Below are 23734 nucleotides of genomic sequence, written 5' to 3'. Positions count from 1 at the left end.
TATTTTGTCACTATGGCACAGAGTTGAATTCACTGTTTTAATTGCTATAGTCTGTTGGTCCCTTCCTTGCCAAATTAAGATAGTTGAATCTACATAAGTTATATTGCATATGATGTACTGTGCTGCACATTTTCAATTCGAGGTTGGACCTAGCTTGATTCTAAGAATCTATCAGTTGGAATTATTGTGCTAGTATCAATCTGTTTTCCTCTTCTTTATTGATAGACTTTTTTCCTCTTCTTTATTGATAGAAACTTCAGTTCTCTGAAGTGTAGTGATCTAGGAGACTTGAACTAAGTAGTCTGAAGATCCACGTGTTCTTACTTGAAGAGAGTGTTAGACCAACAGCATTGATATTACAGGGGAGCTGTCAGAAAAGAGAACCTCTAGGCTTTACCACTTTACCTAGTGAATTAGAATCTGCATTTAAATAAGATTTTTCTCTAATTTGGATTTACAACTTTGAATAATACAAAAGTGGACACATTTGGTGTCATATGGTATAATTAGGAGTAATATATTGGGAAGTGTCTTCTCAGTGATATTACTTGGCTTCATTTGTCAAATAGAAAAACAACCAATGTAAGCAATTAAGGAGCTATTGTTATTTTAAATAAAGGAATAAGGTTTTCTATTAAAAGAGCATAGTAATAAAAAAAAAGAGTGATGTTCAAGAGTAATTGTATCTGGCACAACTTAAATGAATTCACTTTACCTAAAAACTAATAATTATTTTCTTAATTGGATAGAAAAATTTCACATGACTTGTTTAAAAAGTAATTTTTGTTCTCTTATAAAGTTAGTTTGCTTTTTCTGGGGTTGATGGAAGAAGAAGAAACAATTATAAAATGAGAAGTAGAGTTTAGAATATCTTCAACAGTTCTATTTAAGTGATTTTTACGTTTTGTCTACAGAAAATCAGTCTATCCAAGACCAGGCACCTATGTTGGAAGGTGAATTGGTTGTAAAATATACCTTTGGAAATCTTTGAATCATTGAATACAGTTAATGAATGGCCATTATGCATGTGAGCTTCAAAGATTGTGATATTCCAAATCTGATTAGTGCCCTTTTTTATTTGTCTTCTTAATTGAATCAAACTTTAGAACTGATTGAATTTATATGACACAAATAGCTTTAATCATAAAATATGACTCTTATATAAACAAAGACAACTAAACTCAGTGTTTTAGACACAGATAAGAAGATAAATGATGGAGAGAGATTTGAATGATTAATCTGTTTGTGACTGAACATTTAAGAATTTATTAAGCAATGATTTAATATTTTGTGATTAACTCTTAAGTGTTTTGAGCCTTATGGAGTATTTGGTTCTTGGTAAACTTGTAGGAAATTAATTCTGCTTAAAAAATCAAAGCAAATGAGTATGTGGTGATTGGGAATTTTTCTTTTAAAAAGTTTCTGTGGCATTAACATGAATTATTTGGATTGCCAAGCAATTTTGTTGTGACTTAATATCATGCATGTCAATTAAATAAGTATATTATATTGTGATTTAGAAATTATTCTATTCCGTCTTATTTTTTTGTTAAAGATGCTGGCATTATAAAATACCCAATGAGTTCTGCTACTGATGTCCATTTTTTTTTACTTTGATATGACAGATGTGTTTTTGGGTTATTGTATGGTTGTATTTTATTTTTGTGGTTTTAGAGAAAATTTACTACAATTGACAATAGTTTCATTTTGTTTGCTCAGCCTGGATTTTTTTTTTTAATGGCATTAAGAAAAAGAAAAAGTCTTAGCCTAGATATTTAAATACCTTTTTCTGTTTGTTACATAGTTCCCAACATAAAATAATGAAATTTACTGGTATTATGTAGTTGGGCTCTGTTTTTTTTGTAGTGTTTCTATCATGTTGAACATTTATGAATGATTTGCTTATGTTGAATTGCTCTCAGTGAGTAGGAGATTGCTACCATTGTTCTTTTTGTATGTTGAATACATCAGAATACTTTTTTTTTTTTAGCAGACTTAAGTGAGTTGGTTTTTTTTTTTTTTTCTTTATTAGGAGAGAATAGTAAACTGGTCTTTGAAGGCTGTGCACCAGTATAAACATAAAAACTTCACCCTCCTTAAAATTTAGCACAACTCTTTCACCTTAAATTGATATAATGTCAAAATACCTTGCCATGTGACTATTAGAGTTATAAGTTTGAAAATCCAGTGTTACGTAATGATCCCAATTCATAAAGCCTGTATAACAGTTCAGTTATCTCAGGGATAAGGCAGAACTTCAAGGCATTAGATGATAGGTTCAATTTCATTTTCTTTCTTTCGGAATTCTAAAGGAAAATGTCCTCTATTTATTCCAGGTCCTCAGAATGGTTGGAATGATCCTCCAGCTTTGAATAGAGTACCCAAGAAGAAGAAGGTACTAGAAAAAGACATCCAGTGGCCTACAGATGTTATATTAATCATATAGTCACTTGGAGCACATCACACTCACTGATCCATTTAAAGGCAAAGCTTACTATGTATTTAAAGCATATTTCATAGATACATATTTCAGCATGTATCTTCTAATCAATGGCAAGAAGCAGAAAACACTATCATTAAAACCTTACTTTGATGATGGTGGTATAAATTAAAGCCTTTTTAGAAGGCAAGATGTAAATTCCCACCAAACAAGGTAGGCACAGGAGCATGGGCCTGTAATCCCCAGTACTTATGAGGTTGAGGCAAGAAAATTGCAAGTTTGAGGTCAGTCTGGGCAATTAAGCAAGACCCTGTCTCACAATAAAAAGGGCTGGAACTGTAGGGCTGGGGTCCTCAGTGGTAGAGCGCTTGCCTAGCACATGTGAGCCACTGGATTCAATCCTCAGCATCACATTAAAAAATTTAAAGGCATTGTGTCCATCTGCAACTAAAAATATTTTTAAAAAAGGAGCGGGGCTGGGAATGTAACTCAGTGCACAAGGTCCTGGGATCAGTCACCAGGACCACACACACACACACACACACAAAAAGTAGGAAACAAATTATTATTTATTTTTTTTAGGAGTTACTTCAATCTTTGGGTTCCCATAATAATCATGACTTTAATAATTATATTTTGGATGTCTTATCTATTTCATATAATAATGAATAATAATGCAGCCTGTATTATATGTGAATAATTAATTGTTTGGAACTATTTGGACACAAAATAAGATTTTTTTTTCTTTCTTTTCAAACGGTTTTCTACTTTTTTCTATTCCCAGTGATCCTCTTTCCCCAAATATAATAATGAGAGATAAATGAACAAGGAATCCAAAAATACAAGGTCATTAAAATCAGAACCTTAATCTATTACTTTTAATATGATAGAATTGCTAAGTGGTATCGGCTTAGTGATCTCGGAAAAGGGTATTACATCCTGATGACATTAAAATGCCTACTAGTGTATGTGCATATGCATACACATTCATGTACACACACATACACACACACATGCTTGCATCGGATTCCCATTTTGTTATATATAATTCTCCTTACTTAACATCCTTTTTCAAAAGTGCCATGGTTTTGGCTCCCCTTTATTGGGTGTAAGTATAGGAAGAAAGGGGAGATGAAGAAATCTAGATGAGATCCCCACCCATCTTAGCCAGATTAACTCTACTTTTATGTTTGTTTGTTTGTTTTTTTTAATATAGTTTTTAGTTGTTGATGGACCTTTATTTTATTTATTTGTAAGTGGTGATGAGACTCAAATCCAGTGCCTCACACATGCTAGGCAAGTGCTCTACCACTGAGCCACAATTGCAGCCCTACTTTTATGTTTTACTCTACAATGCCACATAAAATTTCCCACTTGAAAAGGGTATTCTACTATTTTAAAAAATTGTTTAGCCACGGGAATACTTCTTTGTTTAAATCTTAGGAACCATGCTATCCTTATTCTTTCTTTTAAAAGATGCCTGAAAACTTCACGCCTCCTGTACCCATCACATCGCCAATCATGAATCCTTTGGGTGACCCCCAGTCACAGATGCTGCAGCAGCAACCTTCAGCTCCAGTACCACTGTCAAACCAAGCTTCTTTCCCACAGCCACATCTTGCAGGTGGCCAGCACTTCCATGGTATACAGCAACCTCTTGGTCAGACAGGCATGCCACCAGCTTTCTCAAAGCCCAATATTGAAGGTGCTCCAGGGGCTCCAATTGGAAATACCATCCAGGTAACAGTAAATCTATGGAAGTGGAATGGGAAGATGGCTCTGCTTACGGAAATTTTCCTTAATGTGTTAAATTTATATGATTATACCATTTTTAATGAATATCCAAATTTGGTTTCAATGTAGAGAACTTAAACCAAAAATTGTAATCCTTTTCTTTTAAGATTGTGTATATTATTTTGCAGTTTCATATATGTTTGAGAGTATATGTTTGTATATATTGGAAATCACAATATTTTACTTGATCTACTGAGTAGTCACAGTTTAAAATTAGTTTGAATCATCTCTACCTGATTTTACTAAGGAAAAAAACAGTTTCAAAGGTTTTCCCTTTAAAACATTAAATAAAAATATAATGAGTCACATGTTTTATGTATAAATGTTAATAAACATGGCTTTATCTGTGAATAGAGATACACATTTTTACTTGCTTTTTACATAGATAACTAGTTGACACAGTCCTAGATATAGAAAAAGTCTACCACACTGCCAAATAATTGACTTTGACCTCAAAGAAATTTTGATCTAGTCATTAAAAAGTAAAGAGCTTGGACCAAATTTCAACATAAGAAGATGAAAAAAAACTCCTGCCCAAGTAAAAAAAAGACAAACAAGAAAAACTAGTTCTACAATTTTTTTTTAAAGATTGTATGTATCTATCATGCTTTGCAGTTAAGAGATATTATGCCCAAGGAATTATTTAATACTGTAAGGTGCATTATGAAACACATATTTTGGTGAAGGTGGGAAGACTTTCATCAAAAACAAATTATAAAGAATATTTTTGTATTTTACGATATATAACCCATGTTATTTGAAAAACCTACTCAGCTTAATCTTAATCTTGACTTAATCTTGCAATTTTGATAATCTCTAGGAGTAAAACAAAGAGTAGGAAAATGCCACCTTGATTTAGACCTGGATTTTCATGCTGTCTTCACCTTGATTTAGACCTGGATTTTCATGCTGTCTTCATCTAGACCAGAATGTCAGTCATCATCAAAAGGAAGAGATACTTAGTGTTCATCCAGGCCATATATCCAGCTGCCTGCATCCAACCTCAATGTGTCCAAAAGCTTATTCATGTTCTTCCTCTTAAACCTAGTCTTTATTTCTTCTTATTTCAGTGAATGGCACCATAATGTTTTCTATTGAATCCAGGACCTGGGAATCATCTTTTATACTCTTCCCTTTAACCTCTATTTCAAATCTTTCTCCCAAATCTTATTAATATTATTCTAAAATATTTTTTAATCCCTTCTCTACATTTCCACTCTGCTGCATGCTACTTATCTCTCATCTTCACCAATGCCACAGCCTCCTAATCGGTATGCCCACATCTACTTTGATTCATCTCTAACTTGGCCTTGTTTCCTATTTCCTTAAAACATTACAGCTTCCCATTGTTTTCAGGATAAAACCCTCAATATTTAACATCATCCAGAAGGCCTCAGCTCATATTCCTTCTTGCTCTCTCTACTCTAGCCACACTGGCCCCTTTTGGGGCCCCTTGTGTCATGATCCTTCCCTGTACAAGTTATTCTTTCAATCTGGAGTGTTTTCCTTCTGGTTAGCTTCTATGAATCATTCCAGTATAATTTCCTGAAGAGAACCTTCCACTTCCTTTAGTCAAATCCCAGTTTTAATGTCTTTTTTGTTTCACTAAGTGTTAACTTTACTACAATTGCTATTTTACATACACTTAAACTATTCTTAACCTTTCTATCCCTTCCATTGGTCTGTAAACTCCCTGGGACTGAGATCTTTTCTAAATTGACTCACCAATACATATCTAGCCAGTGCCTGTACATAATTACCCAATATATTTTGAATGAATGAATTGGTCAAAATTTAGAAAACCTAAATGTTCCTCTTTGTTGTTCTATCAATCCATTCAGCAACATCATGGTCTGTTGCATTTTAACCTTTGACTTAATCTTGCAATTTTGATAATCTCTAGGAGTAAAACAAAGAGTAGGAAAATGCCAAAATAAACAAAAATGAGCCTCCAGCCAGAGCAGGCAGCCACTCTAACCAGCTGTGTTTTCCAGTGCTTTGTTTATATTCCTGCTGGCACAGGTTTACTACCCATAAGTTATATACAGTAATGGACAGTATATATTATCTAACTAGTTGATTACTTATATCCAATCTACTATGTGAATCCAAGTTGTAGGAAGAGTACTTAAAGCTACCGGTATATAACTTTCCATTTTACTTATCCCGCCTGATTGTACATGTTAAATTTTCATTGGATTTCAAATAGGTCTGTCTACAAGGTCATTGGTTTCTCTTTATTTCATAGCTTTAAAACGTGGTGTATACAATACAATTCTGGTCATTCTGATCATTTTATGATACTATTTCCTCCAGCATGTGCAGTCATTGCCAACAGAAAAAATTACTAAGAAACCTATTCCAGATGAGCACCTCATTCTAAAGACCACATTTGAGGATCTTATTCAGCGTTGCCTCTCTTCAGCCACAGATCCTGTATGTATTTATTATTAAAATTAAAGTTGTCTTTTATGGAGTTCTTCCTTAGTTATTTTTTGAAGTTCTACAAGATACATTTCTAAAAAATTTGTATAAAGTAATAAAGCTAGTGCTTTTATAGTTTACATTATATTACAAAGATTTTTTTATGTATAAACATACTTAATTCTCACAATAATGCATGTAGATACATTTGTTATTTTTATTTTACAGATGCGGAAATTAAAGCAAAGGACAGTTAAATAACACATAAAGTCAGAGGCAGCATTTCAACCTAGACAATCTGGCTCCAAATTTCATAACTCTCAATCTTTAAGCTGTACTGCCTCTCATCTACAAATCTCCTCTTAGCATATGATGGAATATAATAGCAACATGCAAAGATCTTAAGGATAGTTAATATTATAGATATGGAAGTCATATACAATTTTACTTAGTTTACATAGAGGATGCCTGTGTATTGACAAAAAAAAAATCCACAAAGCCAATCCTATTTTAAATGAATTTTCATTTCTGCCAGTGAGCATTGAATATATTTATCTAAGCCATTGGCCACTTGTCTATCTTGAAAAAAGCAGCTTCTGGAATTTCATCAGACACTAAATATGAATATGTGTGGCCTGCTAGGTGCAGTGGCACACACCTATAATCCTAGCCACTTAGGAATCTGAAAAGTCAGGATTAATTGTACCAAACATAGGAATGTAAGTAGTATTTTTGAAAGGTTAAATAAATAATACAAGATTCCACAGTTCCCTGTATTTGCCTTTTAGTACCCATACTATAAAACTGAACTCAAACCTTCTTTTCTATGGTACACTAACCCATTGCTGCCTCTAGAAGTCTGTGAAATAATGCAATTATACATACACATACCTTGTCAAATGAGTTTTCAGTCTACATGAAATCCAGTCAGTATCCCATTTTGCCCACTAGAAAGAAATCTCATCCTCTCTTCTTTCCCACAACCCTACTGTTAATAGATTACTAGTGGGGCTGGGAATGTGGCTCAGGCGGTAGCGCGCTTGTCTAGCATGCGTGCGGCCTGGGTTCGATCCTCAGCACCACATGCCAACAAGGATGTTGTGTCCGCCGAGAACTGAGAAATAAATATTAAAAATTCTCTCTCTCTCTCTCTCTTTAAAAAAAAAATAGATTACTGGTATTTTTTCTAATAATTTGTTTAAGTTTCTCAGTCATAGGTGCCTCCATTTCTTTGATAAAATGAAACCATTCAACATGTTAAGTGTAAGATTTAGTGAAATGAGAGTAGGGCAGTTTCTTTAGATGTAAGTTAAGTTTAAAATATAACATCTGGCGGGGTGTGGTGGCACATATCTGTAATCCCAGTGGCTCTGGAGGCTGAGACAGGGGAGGATTGCAAGTTCAAAGCTAGCCTCAGCAACTTAGGGTCCTAAGCAACTTAGTGAGATCCTCTCTCAAAATTAAAAAAAATAAAAAGGGCTGGTGGGAATGTGGTTCAGTGGTTAAGTGCCCTTGGTACCAAGAAAATTACCATTGTTTTTTCCTCCTCTCTCATAGCAAACCAAGAGGAAACTAGATGATGCCAGCAAACGTTTGGAGTTTCTATATGATAAACTTAGGGAACAAACAGTAAGTTGTGGGCAGGGGGTGGGTGGGTAAAGGATTTATGACAAACCCAATTATTCCTATTTTCTAGTACAAATAAGTGCCGGACATGGTGATGCACACCTGTAATCCTAGCAACTTGGGAGTCTGAGGCAAGAGAATTGCAAGTTTGAGGCCAGCCTCAGCAACTTACCAAGGCCCTAGGCAACTTAGTGAGACCCTGTCTCAAAATAGAAAATAAAAAGGGGTGAGGATGTGGCTGACTGGGTAAGCACCCCTGGTTTCAATGCCTGGTACAAAAAAAAAAAAAAAAAAGTCTCTTCAGCACTCTGATTTACTATGCTTGAGGGCAAAATTGTCATATCAGTTACAAAATGGGCTTTTCTCTGTCTAAATCCTGAATTTTATTCATTGAGGGTGAGAGGATAGGGCAGAGAAAGGGAGAGATTAGAATTACAAACTGATGTTCTGCTATTCATTTTATATGGCCCATGTATCAAGAAACCAGAGACTGTTTTCTAGAGACGAAATCTATATTCTTTCTTTCATAGTCTTAAGAATCCTTATCCTTTTCTTCTAGAATAGCTATTATACAAAGGCAAGGCCAAATGTAGCTATAGATGAGCAGGGTAGTAAGCTGTAGCTATGAAGATAACTCAAAATGAATAGTCAGTGTACTGTCTGATCTCTCATCCCTACCATTCTTTTCTTTCCATTATTGTTTTGTTTTATTAATGAAAGTCTAGGATGGGAGAGGAAAAAAGAACCGGCACTTGACGTTTATATATTTACATTTCAGTGTTCTACCCTATTTCCCATATCCAGTCCCATTGAATAAAAGTAACTATTTTTGTTGTAATAATCAAACCAAAGAAAGCTAAGATAAAACGGAATGGGAGTGATCAAAAAAAAGTCTTCTATTGAAAATATAGACATGTATGTTGAGTAAGGACATGGAATAAAACGGCATGTTTTATGGTTTTTAAGAGATGACAGGGTGAGGTATGGTGGCATGCCCACAACTGCAATCACAGCCCAGCTACTGAGACTTGAGGCAGGAGAATCATTTGAGCCTAGAAGTTTGAGGCCAGCTTGGGCAACATAGGGAGGCCTTGTCTCCACAGGCGCGCGCGCGCGCGCACACACACACACACACACACACACACACAAAAAAAAAAACAGAAAACCTGGAAAAATGACAGGATTATGAAATGTAGTGAAGAATTAGTAACTTGAATGTACAATGAAGCCTGTTGCCCTGCTCATGAAAGTGAACCAAAAGTTTAGAATCTCTGTTATAGATAAGATTTTTAATAAATTGGGTCTTTACTTTGAAATATCATGATTTAAGAATCTTTAATCTCATTCTGTACTTAGGAAAAGCTCTTCAGTGGAGAGAGTGTTAGCATTTCATCTTGGTGGGGAAATCTGGCAGCTTTTCTATGAGAAAATACCTGGTTTATTATATATGTATAGTTCACAAATAACTTCTTTACATAAATCATTTTTTCATGGTTCTCCTTTATAATTTAACTGTGCCTTGGTCCAAGAAGCTGTTTCTAGAAATGCTTAAGTATTTTATACATTTTTAAAATGTTTATTCTAAGCTCCACTTAAATATCTGGGTCTAATGTGTAGTAAGGGTCTTAAGAAAAATTCTCCTTAATTTAATTCTTTCTCTTGGTCTCACCTTTATTTCAGCTTTCACCAACAATCATCAATGGTTTACACAACATTGCAAGGAGCATTGAAACTCGAAACTACTCAGAAGGTTTGACCATCCATACCCACATAGTTAGCACCAGCAACTTCAGTGAGACCTCTGCTTTCATGCCAGTTCTCAAAGTTGTTCTCACCCAAGCCAATAAGCTTGGTGTCTAAAAAGATAGCTTCACTCCCAGCCGATATTGCCACTTTTCCAAAGAAACATGTTAAGAAAAATATTGTAAGACATGGACCAATCCTCATTAGCATGTTTCCATAGCAGCCAGTCAGGAACATTTATATTATTTCTGCAGATATACTCACTTTAAAACTGCTCAAAACCCTGGTGCTTTCTTTTGTTTTAATCTTTTGTTGCACATTATGATTTTCCTATTCTGCAAATAGTGTATTTCCTGGATTACACATAGTATGGTTTTCTGAGGTATTCTGACAGAATGTGGTTTTTAAACCTTACTCTTTTTAGAAAAATTGCATCTGGTTATGCATAAAGCAAAGCTAAAACTAAATTTCTTTCATGTCCTCCCTACTTTGTCCATGTCGATCAGATTAAAGTGTGTAATCCTACCTGATGTGTTTGTAGTCTTTAAAATATATATATATATATATATATATGCTGAATTGGGGATATAGCTTAGGCATAAAGCACTTGCCTGTCATGTACAAGGCCTGGGTTCCATTCTTAGCACTGCAGAGGGAAACAATAAATGGCTGCCCACAATTTAGTTTAATCTGTTTCTTATGTCTTGCTTGGATTTTACCCTGAACTGAATAAAAGTGTGATCACTAGCTTTAAATAGTTGTAGGGAAGCCACTGAACACTTCTGTAGGATGCATTGAGCTTTTTCCTATTAATATTTCATTATTCTGTTTGTATTTAAGATTGAATTGTCCTATTTTACAGTTAGAAATTTGCTCACCCATTTTCTATAAAATTACCTAGACCTTTGAGTTTTAAGTTCAGAAAGAAAATTTTATTTCAGTCATCCTGAAAAAATCTCATTTTTTCCAGCCAGTTTTTCTATCATGTGATTTTATTATAATTTGTCTTAAGAATACTATGGAAAACAAAATATAATGGTCCCTGTAGAATCTGGAAGAAAATTAGAATTAATATAAATGTTCATTGTTTATGCAATAGTAGCTGAGGATTAAAAATCTAGAAAATATGACTACTATGTAGATAAGTATGCTATTTCAAGGAGTTAATAGTAATTCATCAGGCTTACTTGCAGCCCAAGTGAATTAGTTTGCAAGAACCTCTGAATCCCCTTTGTTGTTAAGGATACCCTACTGGACAAATAACCCTCTTCTTAAAAAACAAAAAACAAAACAACAAAACAACAAAAGATTTTATACAGCATTGTTTGGTAACCAAAAAAAAAAAAAAAAGCAGGTACAGAGGAGGGCTGGGGTTGTAACTCAGTGGTAGAGCGCTTGCCTAGCATGTGTGAGGCATACTGGGTTTGAACTGCAGCACCATATATAAATAAAATAAATATATAAATAAAATAAAAGGTACATTGACAACTAAAAAAAAAAAGAAAGTGGGGTGGGGAGGAGAAACTTCATAGCATACCTGTATATTAGTGTCACAGAAATGGGATGTCTAGACTTATATTGGTAACCTGCTTCTCAATCCCCAGAGTTTGGTGGTGTGCTTCATTTCCACTAATGACAACTTGACCTTCTGGACATGACTGTAAATGGTAGTGTCAGATCAAAGTTCCATCTGAAAACCAGGCTGATTGCTAGTAATACTTTTCACTCATTGCCCTTATAATTAGGATTAGAGTTTTGGCTACATGTTTACCCTGACATCACAGTGGTATAATGGGCATCATTTTACAAAAAAAAAAAACAAGTTCCCAAATATGAGAAACAAAATGAGGTAGCAGTGGAGCCCTGGCAAACCCCAAAGATTTCAAAAGTGTCAGTGCAAAAAAAAAAACTGAGCCATGACATCTGAGCAGCTGTTATCTTGATTTTCTTTTCTAATGTGGAGCCATTCTTCTGCATGTCTTACATCCTTGGAGAAATTTGATATAAATAAGTAGAGGTAAGAAGAGCTGAAACCAAAATTATTATCTCTAAAGTATAATAGATTATGAAAACAGTAGTTTGTTTTTCTGAATAAAAACAAGACAACAAGTTTTCTTTTTGGAAAAAAAATAGAGAAAATTTCAACTTGATTCTGTAAATTATTCCATTTTTAATATCCTCAACTCAGGATGACATTATTATGCCTCTACTCAGGAACGTCTGTGTAAAGCTATCCTTACGTAAAGATCTCAGGGATCACACAAGTGATTTTTGTTTGATTTTAGAAAGTTGTAACTCTTATTTTCTACCCTGATCATTATTTCATGGTTAGTGACCAGTCATTTCTTCCTGGATCTCAGGTCTATTTGATTATCTTGTTATGTTTTGTGCTTTTATTCATTATTTTTAACCTACTTGATTCTAAAACAAGGGAAGGGAGGCAAGAGAAACTGTTGAGTAGGGCTGAATGTTGGCCAGGAGATGTAGTAGAATTGCTAGGGGTGATGCTTTTCATATTATGTCTCATCTTCTCCCCTGTACCCCGCTTTTTTTGTGTGTGTGGTGCTGGGGATTGAACCCAGGGCTTTGTGCATGCAAGGCAAACACTCTACCAACTGAGCTGTATATCCCCAGCCCCTTCTTCCCTCTTTTGTATACCACTCTGGGTTGAGTGAGATGGATGTACCCGTTGGCCCTCCTTGAGAATCTTTATGTAATGGCATACATAGCTGATAGAGGTAATTGTTCATTTCAGTAGTTCAGGGGCAGGAAAAAGTTGGGAACAACTGCTGTACCCCTAGCTGCTGAGAATCCAGTGAGCCTGTATTTCCTTTGGATTCAGAAAATTCCCATGTGTCCTAGAAGACAAGAAGAAGCATCAGAATCCCTGGCAGCCAGAAGTTCACTAATTGCCTAACAACTGCCTGAAAAATAAGAGGGGGACAATGACTGGTTAACACTTTTGACAACCACTTGTCTCCTGATCAGATTTGGGTTCATCTAAGAGTGACTGCAAAGCCATCTGTGCCATGAGGAAGACTTCATTTGGAACTGTTTTGAAGTTTTAGCTAATAGTGGATGCATATTTTTATATATGCTCCCATGCAGGCCCCCCTCTTTGTTTTATCTTTCCACTGCTGTGGTGGCAGCATCCCCAAATACAGCCTCTGATTAATCCATAGTTGTGTTCAGCACATGCTGAAGATGTCAGCATCTTCAAATTATTCAGTAGATAAGAAGAAAAGAGACTATCCATGCACAGTCTTAGCCATTTGGGCTTATGAATTAACACCCTAGAACTTTCAACAAATATATATTTCAGAGAAAAAGCAATCAAATTAGCTTTATTTTTCCACCTTTTCCAATACACTTAATTCATACATATTTTTGTACCATCTATTCTGTTCAGTGTTTTGATAACCAGTCATCTCTCATAGACTCATGAGGCAGAGTTGCCCAAAGTATAGCATATTTTACTTGCCAGCTGTTTGCCTTTGTTTTTCCCAGGAGGTATAGGATGGTTGAAATGGATCTTGAAAAAGCTAAGAAAATAAAATAAAAGGAAACAGACTGATTTACCATGGTTGCGTGTTTTTTGCATTCAGGCTTAATGTTTCCAGAGATCTGCCAAAGTATTTATTTAGCAAACTGTAACATCTGAAACACCTAGAATGACTTTGTACAAACATCATTAGTTAGTAATATCTGAAATATTTTAATGGAACTATACTTCCTATTGACTATATATGGTATTAAGCTGACATTCCATTGGCCTAGAAGCCTACTATAGGCTTATTTCTGGTTCCTTATTTTCCCAATTATTTGACTTTTCCAAAACCACTTTTTATGTATTGCACTATATGAATTTGGAAAGGAGGGGACTTCAAGAGTCTTATAAAATAGAAGAGACCTTCGTATTTGAAAATAGGAACTTGCAAGAACTTACTGGGGTTTTAGTTTGTACATGCAAAATTAAGTCTAATGAAACATGTCTGAACACATATCTCTGCCATTCTTATTTTTACAGTTTATTACACGCCCTGGTTCTGGAGAGTAGCATCCTAGTCTTGTCATTAACTTGGTTCCTTTAATGCAGTAAATATTTACAAAGTGCCTTATATAGTTCAACAGAGATTTTGTGTCCAAATACATGTGTTTCCTGGTAGGCAATGAAAATTAACCAGTAGGGAGCCTCTCATAGGAACAGAATTTACTGGAGGAGGAATGTTCCAGAGCTTTTCTTCTGAATAGTAAGAGGCTCGTTAATATAATGTATAACTTAAGGGAACCTGAATCAGTAATCTTAAAGATGACTAGTACTCTCAGTAAAGGAACTGTCCACTGCAAGACTGGAATATGAGGGAAAATGGAGTAAGAGCAGATTTCAGTAATAAAAGCATCCATTTCCTAAAAGTGCCCTAAACATCATAGTTTCCTTTCCCTCTGAATTTATCTCGAAATAACAAGGTGAACTTCTCCAACTACCTTCTTTCCTTAAGGATTTTTCGGAAAGAACAAGTCAACTTTCACAAGCCTTAAGTGTGTCAAAGTTCTCTCCTGTTAAGTAGAGCTTGACCACACTAATGGAAGGAACTTTACGCTTACATGAACTGGGAACTCTGGTATATCAATCTCCACAGCAGCCGGAGCCAAGTTAATTCAGGTTGCCAAGCACTGCTGGTAAGCAGTGGAATCTGGATTCAAACCAGGTCTCAGCCTAGCGAGCCCACCTTATTTCTACAAAACCATATTTCTCCCAAAGTAAGGATAGCTGCTACTATAACAAAAAATTGAGTTTTTGTATCTGGTTTTTCTTACCTACCTCCATTAGCTTACAGAGACCTAGTATTTCCCAGGAGCAGAATGTGGTCTGTATAATGGATAACATTTATTGAGCAATTTGTGTTGTCTTCTTTTCAAGAAGATTCTCTTTACTTGGTGGAAAAGATAGCACTTGGCAGCCCAAAACTCGCATCTCTACTACTTGTGAATCTCGAACATACGATATAGCCTCGCAACATCCAGTACTGCTCAAAAAGGCATCTTTAATTGGCTTTGTTTGGGTCTTATGCCTGCCTCCTGATCACAGTGTCACTAGGGAGGTAGTAGGGTACCAGAACTGGAAAACCTAGAACTGGCTATAGCCAAACTGGCTGTCTGTATTGTGGGCACAGTAATTTTTTAAGTGCCAGTTGGACCAAATGGAGGGCAGGTTAGCGAAGAAGCAGGAGAAAAAGGAGAAGAAAGTTGACCAAATTAACCAACTGCTCCAGCAGATCCAATAGGGAGGAGCTATGGAACCAGGGCCATGGAGGGAAGCCTGGGTTGACAATCTAGGGAGCCCAGTCTATCCCAGCTACTATAAATTGTGTCCTCAGGAAGGTCAGTGTGGAAGCACTCATCCAGGAGTCAAGGAATGGGTTCCAGTGGTTTTGGCACTTACTATTAGATCATGTCACCATGTTCTGCCTCCATTTCTTTAATTTCACTTCTGGTTTTGGAAGTCTGTGGTTCAACCTCCTTTCTTGTGATGCCTTTGTGTATTACCTTCAGAGCTTTAAAGAAAGATGACAGAAGCAAGTCAGGCATGTTTATATTTGGATATCTTACCCTATTTTAGACTTAATTTGATTTCCAATCTGGAGAAAATCACTGCAACACTTTACCATTGATTGGAAATGAATGGAGAAGCATTGAAGAGATTGTAATGTGACAACTTGGGATTTTTTACTTTACCTTGAGGTCCTTAAATAGTAAGTTCTTATTAATACTATATATTTCTTTGAAGTTTATCTTTCTGTGCACCTGTTCCCACATTAGAAATGGCTGCATTTGAGTGATGGCATAGGATACTCTACATGAACTTGGTTTTTTTCCTTGGGCTGCAAATCTGGGTCACCTTTTGACATTCCTGAACTCCGTTTACAAGTTCTCCCTCCCCACTAGAGAACAACAGGAGCTTTTGCCTTTTAAGTGCAGCTTGTTGTAATTGACACAGCAGGAAGTGAAAGAGGTCATTTGAAACAGAAATAATAATAGCCACTAACACAGATTTCTAAGTCTATGTGCCTTTGGAAGTGAAAATAACTATTCTAAAAGAAAATGGGGTGAGTGTTAATGAGAGGAAGGGAACTGGAGGACTGGTAAAATTGATGGGTGAAAACTTTGTCAATACTGTCTTCTGTCACACTAATAGATACTGGTTTATCTCTGAGAACCGAGATTTGGGAGCAGGCAGAAAAACAAGAGTATGGAGGTAGTTTGATTTGGTTTGTGAGCTTTATTTTTAGCCAGATGTTGGCAGGGTTGTTGTGGGTATTAACAATGTTGATATGCCTTGACTGGGTCTTAGAAAGGGATAATTAAGCTGGGTGTGGTGGCATGCATCTCATAATCCTTGCTGCTAGGTTCAGCAGGCTAAGGCAAGTTCAAGGTCAGCCTTTCAAAGCCAGCCTGGGCAATTTAGCAATACCCTGTCTCAAAATAAAAAGCTGGTGGTACACCTGAGTGGTAGAACATCCCTGGGTTCGATCCCCAGTACCAGGAGGGAGGGGCGAGGATGACTGGTGATTCTTCTAAGGCATATATTAGTGTTTGTGAGATCCACTTTCTTTAGTGATAATTTGATGACTTGTCAGCTTGCCCTACTGGTGTGAATTCCCTAAGCTCAAAGCCATATAACTCTTGTCTGTGGAGTTCAGTGCTTGGTTTCTAGAAGAGTCTCAATAATATATAATAATTGATTCAGACTCAAGATTAGCCAGGCACGGTGGTGCAGGTGCTCAGGAGACTAAGACTAAAGGATTACTTGGGTTCAGGAGTTCAAAGCCAGCCAGGGCAACATAGCCAGACACTGTTATTAAAAAAAAAAAAAAAAGTATTCAAAATTATTTGGAAAGACACAAAGGGCAGCAGAAGAGACAGGTTTGGGTTGGTTTCAGTACTTCCATGGGTTTTTCATTCAGTAGACCCTCTGTTCTATCTTATGAAGCAGGAATAAGAGCTTTCAAATGTGGCTATCTCCAGAGCCCAGTTTCCTGCTGCCAAATTGCACTCCATTGAGAATCATAAGGAAATATGAGAAGGGTCTTAAGCAGTAAGTTTTGGGTCTTTGTTAAAGAAAACCCCTCACTCTCTCCTGAAGCAATAGAAGCCTTTACTAAAAGGACCCAGTCTCTGTTCACTACTGTATAAACTCCCAATGGGAAATGTTTGCAATCCATTTAGTACAGAAAGAGGGACACCAAACTTCCTGGAACTGCAGGAAGCAGAGAAGACTGGTTTTCTGCTAAATCATGGTGTTGCTATATCACAAAATCATCTCCCTGCAATCATGGAGGCTAAGTTCCCCACCTATGCTCCTGTATCATTCTAATATACAGCCTGTAAGAGGCTCTTTCTCATCCTGGGAACACAAAGATTCTTCACATTTGCACTCATTGTCCAGCCCCTTGCCCAAGAGTGACCTCCATTCCCCTTTAAATCCACCAAGTTGTAGAGCTAATTCTTTGTGCCTTTCATGGTTACCCATATGAAGCAGAGGTGGTTTTACTTCACAGCATGCAAATCCTAGTCCTGCAGGAGTTCATTCTTCCCAGGTCTGAACCCCACCAGCTCACCGTGTAGTTGCACTTCTTTTCACAGCCTGGGACCCCCAGAAGCACCCAGGCAGGTTTCCTAATTGTATCCAATCTGTTTCTTTGTGGTAACATAAAATAATACAAATACACTATTCCATAGTCAAAGGCCATTCAAAATTCCACTCCTGAAAAGAACATGGTGTGGTCTCCATTTTGCACATAAAAATACTGAGGTTGAGATCATCAGGTAATTTGCACTGTAAGGATTCCCAGAAAAGATCTGTCTTAATTCCTATATTACATAAGATGAAATGAAAGATCTGAAAGGCTGTCATCCATAAATCAGAGTTCTCAAACTTGTTAATTCAGAGTGATCAAGCTAGACTCAAACCCAGGTCTTAAAATGCCAAACCTGGGTCATTTTCACAAGCCTTTAACTCCTTTAGACAAAACCTACATTTTCTTAAAAAATGCACATATGAGAATCAAATTTCTCAAGAATGTATCTTTTCTTTCTATTCATTCCCTCTCTAAATCCTGCCTTTTTTCCACAAATATTTTGTCATGATTTTTAAAAATATTTTCATTCTTTGGAGGGATACAAACATACATAAGTGCTATGTATTTTTGCCAAACTAACTGCCATCTGAGCCTTTTCTTACACATATCCAACTGGGGGTCTGTTAAGTCACACTATCTTTTAGGGTTTTGTTTGCTGCTATCTCCCCTGTGAAGCCCTCCTGACCATACAAAACCACACACCTCATGAAGCATCTTTCACACACATTTTCTTAAATAATATACCATCTAATACTCTTATGTTCTTTTTTGTTGTTTGTTCTTGAGACAGTGTCTTGATAAGTTGCTTAGGATCTCACTAAGTTGCCGGCGCTAGCCTCAAATTGTGATCCTCCTGCCACAGTGCTGGGATTGTAGGTGTGCACCACTACTTCCAGCTATCTTCTGTCTGTATCTTCTCTACCCGAGGTAACTTCTACTCCAAGGCATCTACTGCTGGTCAGAATCCAGGCATGATGGTTTTGACCCAAAACTTCCTAGAGCTACATTTTTATTGTTTATATTTCGAATCCTGTGATTATTCATTGACACTTGAGAGCTGTTACTTGTTCGTCTTCAGGATATCCCAGCCACCCACCCCTTGGATACCTGGCTCATAAACTTATCTGGCTACTTCTACCTTGTCATACATCCTTCTCCAGGATCTGGTCTTTGCCTTACCTCATACCCTTACCAGACTGTTGACATAGTGTCCTTAAATGGCCCTCATACCTTCAGTCTTACATCCCCCTACTCCTATCCCATTCATTCCCCACATATCTTCTAAAGTAGTCTGAGGTCTTCCTGCAATGCAAACTTGATCAAATTATTATGCTGCATAAAGCCTTTAGCTGGCTCCCCTTACCACCTTATAGCTCTTTCCATATGGCATCACAGACACCCACAGGCCCTCCCAGGCTGCCTACTGCATGCCATTTCAGCTTTGTCTCCCATATTCCTTACTTTCACTTCAGGCATTCCATACATCTCCTTGAATGCCAAGTGCAAAAACTTTGCTCATGTTGTTTTATTTGACATTTGTCTATTAACTAATCACCCTTCAAAAATATGCTGTCTGATGTGCTAGCAACTAGCCACATAGGGTATTGAGCCCTTGATTTGTGGTTAATCTGAATTATGATGTGCTGTGTTATAAGTATACATACTGAATTTTGAAGGCACAGGTTGATAAAGGTACAAAATATCTCAATAATTTTATATTGATTACACTTGAGAAGATATGTTTTGAATATATTGGATTAAATAAAATAGATTTTCAAATTTATTCCATTCCTGTTTCCAAAGACAAGCTGTCCTCTGTTCATCATTAAGACATCTATACTACCTAAAGTAGTGTAAAGATTTACTGCAGTCTTTATAAAAATTTGACAGATTTAGAAAAATCCACACTAAAAGTTGTACAGAATCTCAATGGATCCCAAATAGGCAAAACAATCTTGAGAAAGAAGAACAAAGATTGGAGGTCTCAGAACTTATTACAAAGGTATAGTAATGAAAATGGTTTGGCACCTGACATGTAGACCAATGGAACAGAACAGAAAGTCTAGAAAGAAAGCCTCATATATATGGATAAATGATCTTCAACAAAGGTGCCAGGACCATCTAAACAGTGACAGAGGGTCTCTTCAACTAATGGTGCTGGGAAAACGGATATCCCATACAAGAGGATGAAGCTGGACCTTCCCCTTGTATAAATTAATTCAAAATAGATTGAGACCTAAACAAAAGAGCTAAAACAAAACTTAAAGAAAACTTAGAGGAAAATCTCTACAACATTGGATTTAGCAATGATTTCTTGGATGCAAAATAACAAAGGCAATAAAAGTAAAAATAGATAACTTGGAATATATAAAAATTTAAAGTTTCTCTGTATTAAGACACAGTAGAGCTAGGCATGGTGGCACAGGCCTGTGATCCCAGAAACTCAAGGCCGAAGCAAAGAGTATCACAAGTTCAAGGCCAGCCTGGGCAACGTAGTGAGACCCTGTCTCAAAAAATAAAAAGGGCTGGAGGTATAGTGTAGCTCAATGGTAGAGCATCCCTGGGTTTAGTTCCTAGTACCAAAATAAAACACACAGCAGAGTGAAAAGACGGCCTACAGAATGGAAGAAAATTATTTGCAAGTTGTATATCTGATGGGTTAATACCTAGAATATATACAAACTCCCACAACTCAACAACTACCACCACAGCAAAAAGAGAAACCACTTAAAAAAATGGACAAGGTCTTGAATAGGTATTTCTCCAAAAATGATAAACAAATGACCCAAAAAAATACATGAAAAGATGCTCAACATCACTAATTATTAAGATAATTCCATCAAACACCACAATAGGATGTTATTGCACACTAGGATGGCTGAAATCTAAAATAAGTATAAGTGAAGATGTGAAGAAATGGTAATATTTGTGCACTGCTATGGAAATGCAAAATGGCAAAGCAGCTGTGGGGGAGTTCTCAAAATATTAAATACAGAATTACCATAAGATCAAGCAATACCACTTCTGTGCATACCGTCAAAAGAATTAAAAACAGAATTGCAATGAGATATCTTTACATCTATGTTCATGGCAGCATTATTCACAGTGACCAAAAGGTGGACGCAAACCAAGTATCCATCAACAGATGAGCAGATAAGCTACCTGCCACACATACATACAATGGAATTATTCAGCCTCAAAAAGGCATGAAATTCTGATCCAGATACAACCCTGGGTGGGCCTTGAAGACATTAAGCTAAATGAAGCTAGTCACAGAATGATAAATCGAGTGTGATTTCACTAATATAAGAGAAAATAGAATACATACAGAAAGTAGCATAGTGGTTACTGGGGCTGGGGAGAGGAGAAAGTGAGGGAATTTTTAGTTAGTGGGTATAGAGTTTCAGTTTTTCAGGATGAAAATGTCCTGGAGATTGGTTGCACCAAAATGCAAACTTGCTTAACACTACTGAATGATAAGATGGTAAATTTTAGGTTATATGTATTTTTCCACAACTAAATAAATATTCTAAAAAATCCTTACCCAAATATAACCTTCCCTTCTCCCTTTCAAATGAATTAATTACCCTCTCTTTAAAAAAAAAAAAGCTATTTATAAGAAGTTTTTATTCTATCACTTCTACTTTTAAATATAGCAAGCACTTCTAAATATCTAGGAGGACTGGATAGTTCACAAAAGAACTTGTCCACTATGTACATAGCACTGGTAAATAAAATTGCCCATGTAACAATGGTTATAATCTGACATATCTTCTAATATGACTATTTTGTCCTTGAACCTTTCCCTCCTCACTTCCTTCTTTCTACTTTTTCAGTGCATAAGTACAGGACTACTCCCTCCTTTTATCCCAAACATACTACTATTATGGCTCATATCACATTTTGGTAATTGTTTGGCAGGGTAAGGGTTATTTATCCTGGGGTGAGATGAATATTCACCCACTTCTGAGGCCCTGAGCAGAACCTAAGAAAATATGCAATGACCCTGACGCATAATGTTCTACAGTGGACAGTTATTAGCAAGAGTATATGTTGTGACTGGTAGATGTTGCACTCTGAGGCTGGATGAGGAGGTGCCATTTGTCTTCAGCCATCCTTTCAAAGGTATAATTTGAAGACCTAAAGGACACTTCTCTCCTCCCCAACACACAAAAATATTCTCTTCTCCATCATGAAGTCAACCAGCTGAAACCATTGGCCCAACCCAATCTGATCCATTGGAAAAGAGGAAGATGTTGGTTTGAGATAAGTTCAAGATAAAGCAGCTTATCAAACAGATAAGAAACTCAGCGTGACTAGTAAAGAACTATTTTGCTGCTCCCCCTGACTCCGTGTATATAAGATACATAATAAAAAGTTTTTTTTTTTTAAATAATAGATTGGAACTTTCTGCCCTTCCAAGGTCATAGCCAAAAGGTTACATTTATTTGATCAGTCTTGGATCTATGGTAACTCCTTTAGGGCAAGGACCATACTGTATTCATTTGTGTATCCCCAGTGCTCACTAGTCCTGACTCAAAGCAAGTGTCTAATAAATGCCAAACAGATGACTGAATGGTTAGAGGACACTAATCCAGAGAGAGGTCTTTGACCAAGTAACTAGGCCACCCAAGAAAGAAAAAACAGACAGTATTAAAGAGCCACAGGTGGAAGGTGGGTCTGGTAGAAGTGAGAAGGAATAGAGTAGGCATGGGGGGAGAGTGGTTCATTATAAAGTGCAGGTTGAGCAAACTGATGAAATTCACACCTTCCAGTTCCCCGATCCATTGTCTCACTGGTCATTATACAGTGCCAACATTTATCTGGTCCTCAGACAAGTTTCCTTTAATTCTCTAATTTCAGCTCCATCTGAGGCTCCACCATAACAGTAGCTCAGTGGCCCGGATTCCACAAGCCACAGATTTTGCTTCAGTTTTAAACTAGACATAGTTTTATCTGGATGAGGGAACTGGCTCAGATCTGCTAACAGTAAGATTCTCCACTGTGGCCCTTTCATGAAGTCAGTCCTTTGTATTTTTTTTTTCCTCTCTCCTTGAATCTTGGAAAGGATTCCTAACAATGAGAAATCAAAACATCAGCTTTTTCTCATGTTCAATATAATGTCAACATAATGGCACCCCTTCAAACTCAAATGCACAGAATTTGCAAGCTGGAGGGAAGAACAGAGACTAATTCTGTTTCCCAGGTAAGAAAAATTGTGCCAGGAAGCTGAGCTGGGTCACAGCAAATTAAAAGTATAACTCAGTGCCTCTGGCTTCCAGTCCTGAGCCCCCTTTCTTCCATTGTCCACTTGCAGGTGCGGTCACATCTGCCTAGGAGGGGAGAAATGGGCAGCAACAAAAAATTTTCCCAGTCAGAAACATATTGGTTAGTTAGAATTTACCATAAACAGAGCTGTAGGGCTGATGAGCTGAGCAACAGCAAGGCACTGTTGGCTGGTAGCCAGCTCCAAATCCTCTAGCATCAACCACCAGGCGCTGAGCCCCTGCTGTGTGCCTGGATCATCCGCGGCTCCCTAAGAGTTGACTGATTGCCATACACTCCTCTCCTGGACCTAGGGAGCCTTACTAATCGCCAGACAGGAATTTAAGATTCTCATGGTAAATGTGGCCCTTAACTCCCGGTGAAACTCCAAGCAAATATTTTAAATTTCCAACAAGATTGGCCTGTGGCTTGAGGGAGGGAAGGGGGACGAGGTTCAAATGGGAATCATCTAGAAACGGTATGCTTAGGGTCTAGAGAAAATAGACACACATAAACCAACAAGAGTGCTGGGAGCCACTCTGAGAGCCATGCTGCTGGCTCCCTGTCCCCGGAGCCCCATCTCACCGAACCCCGGTCAGGAGCTGCCAACTCCGGTCCAGGGGGCCTCCCAGCGGAGCCCAGACTCCGGGCTTAGGGGGCCTTTTCTTTAAGAGCCCCACGGGCAGTGCTGATTGGCTGTAGCTATGCAGGTCTTTCTTCCCCGGCTCCCGGCGAGTGCTCCAGCCCTCTCTACCCCGCCCTCTCGGCCCCTGCTCCGCGCCTTCTCCCGCCCCACGCTCCC

At 37.2% G+C, this 23734-nt stretch overlaps 1 protein-coding gene across 20 annotated transcripts in view; it reads left to right on the top strand.

Moving 5' to 3' along the window:
• The window catches only part of Sec31a (SEC31 homolog A, COPII component), a 76920-nt gene extending 66368 nt beyond the window's left edge, over positions 1-10552 (top strand). For 10 of the 20 annotated variants that reach the window (XM_078021478.1, XM_078021476.1, XM_078021475.1 and 7 more), the window contains 6 exons: positions 915-953; positions 2337-2395; positions 3917-4180; positions 6551-6670; positions 8216-8287; positions 9965-10552. In XM_078021478.1, coding sequence (XP_077877604.1) covers positions 915-953; positions 2337-2395; positions 3917-4180; positions 6551-6670; positions 8216-8287; positions 9965-10144 — 734 coding nt within the window. In that variant the 3' untranslated portion in view covers positions 10145-10552. The remainder of the gene's footprint in view (positions 1-914; positions 954-2336; positions 2396-3916; positions 4181-6550; positions 6671-8215; positions 8288-9964) is intronic. The other 10 variants (XM_040292230.2, XM_078021488.1, XM_040292222.2 and 7 more) reach the window with 1 other exon arrangement.
• The last annotated feature ends 13182 nt before the right edge of the window (positions 10553-23734 follow it).

The sequence above is a fragment of the Ictidomys tridecemlineatus genome, chromosome 9, assembly GCF_052094955.1.
Source record: "Ictidomys tridecemlineatus isolate mIctTri1 chromosome 9, mIctTri1.hap1, whole genome shotgun sequence".
Classification (NCBI taxonomy): Eukaryota; Metazoa; Chordata; class Mammalia; order Rodentia; family Sciuridae; genus Ictidomys; species Ictidomys tridecemlineatus.
The sequence above is the reverse complement of the archived record's forward strand: the minus strand, read 5'-3'. Positions and strand labels throughout refer to the sequence as shown.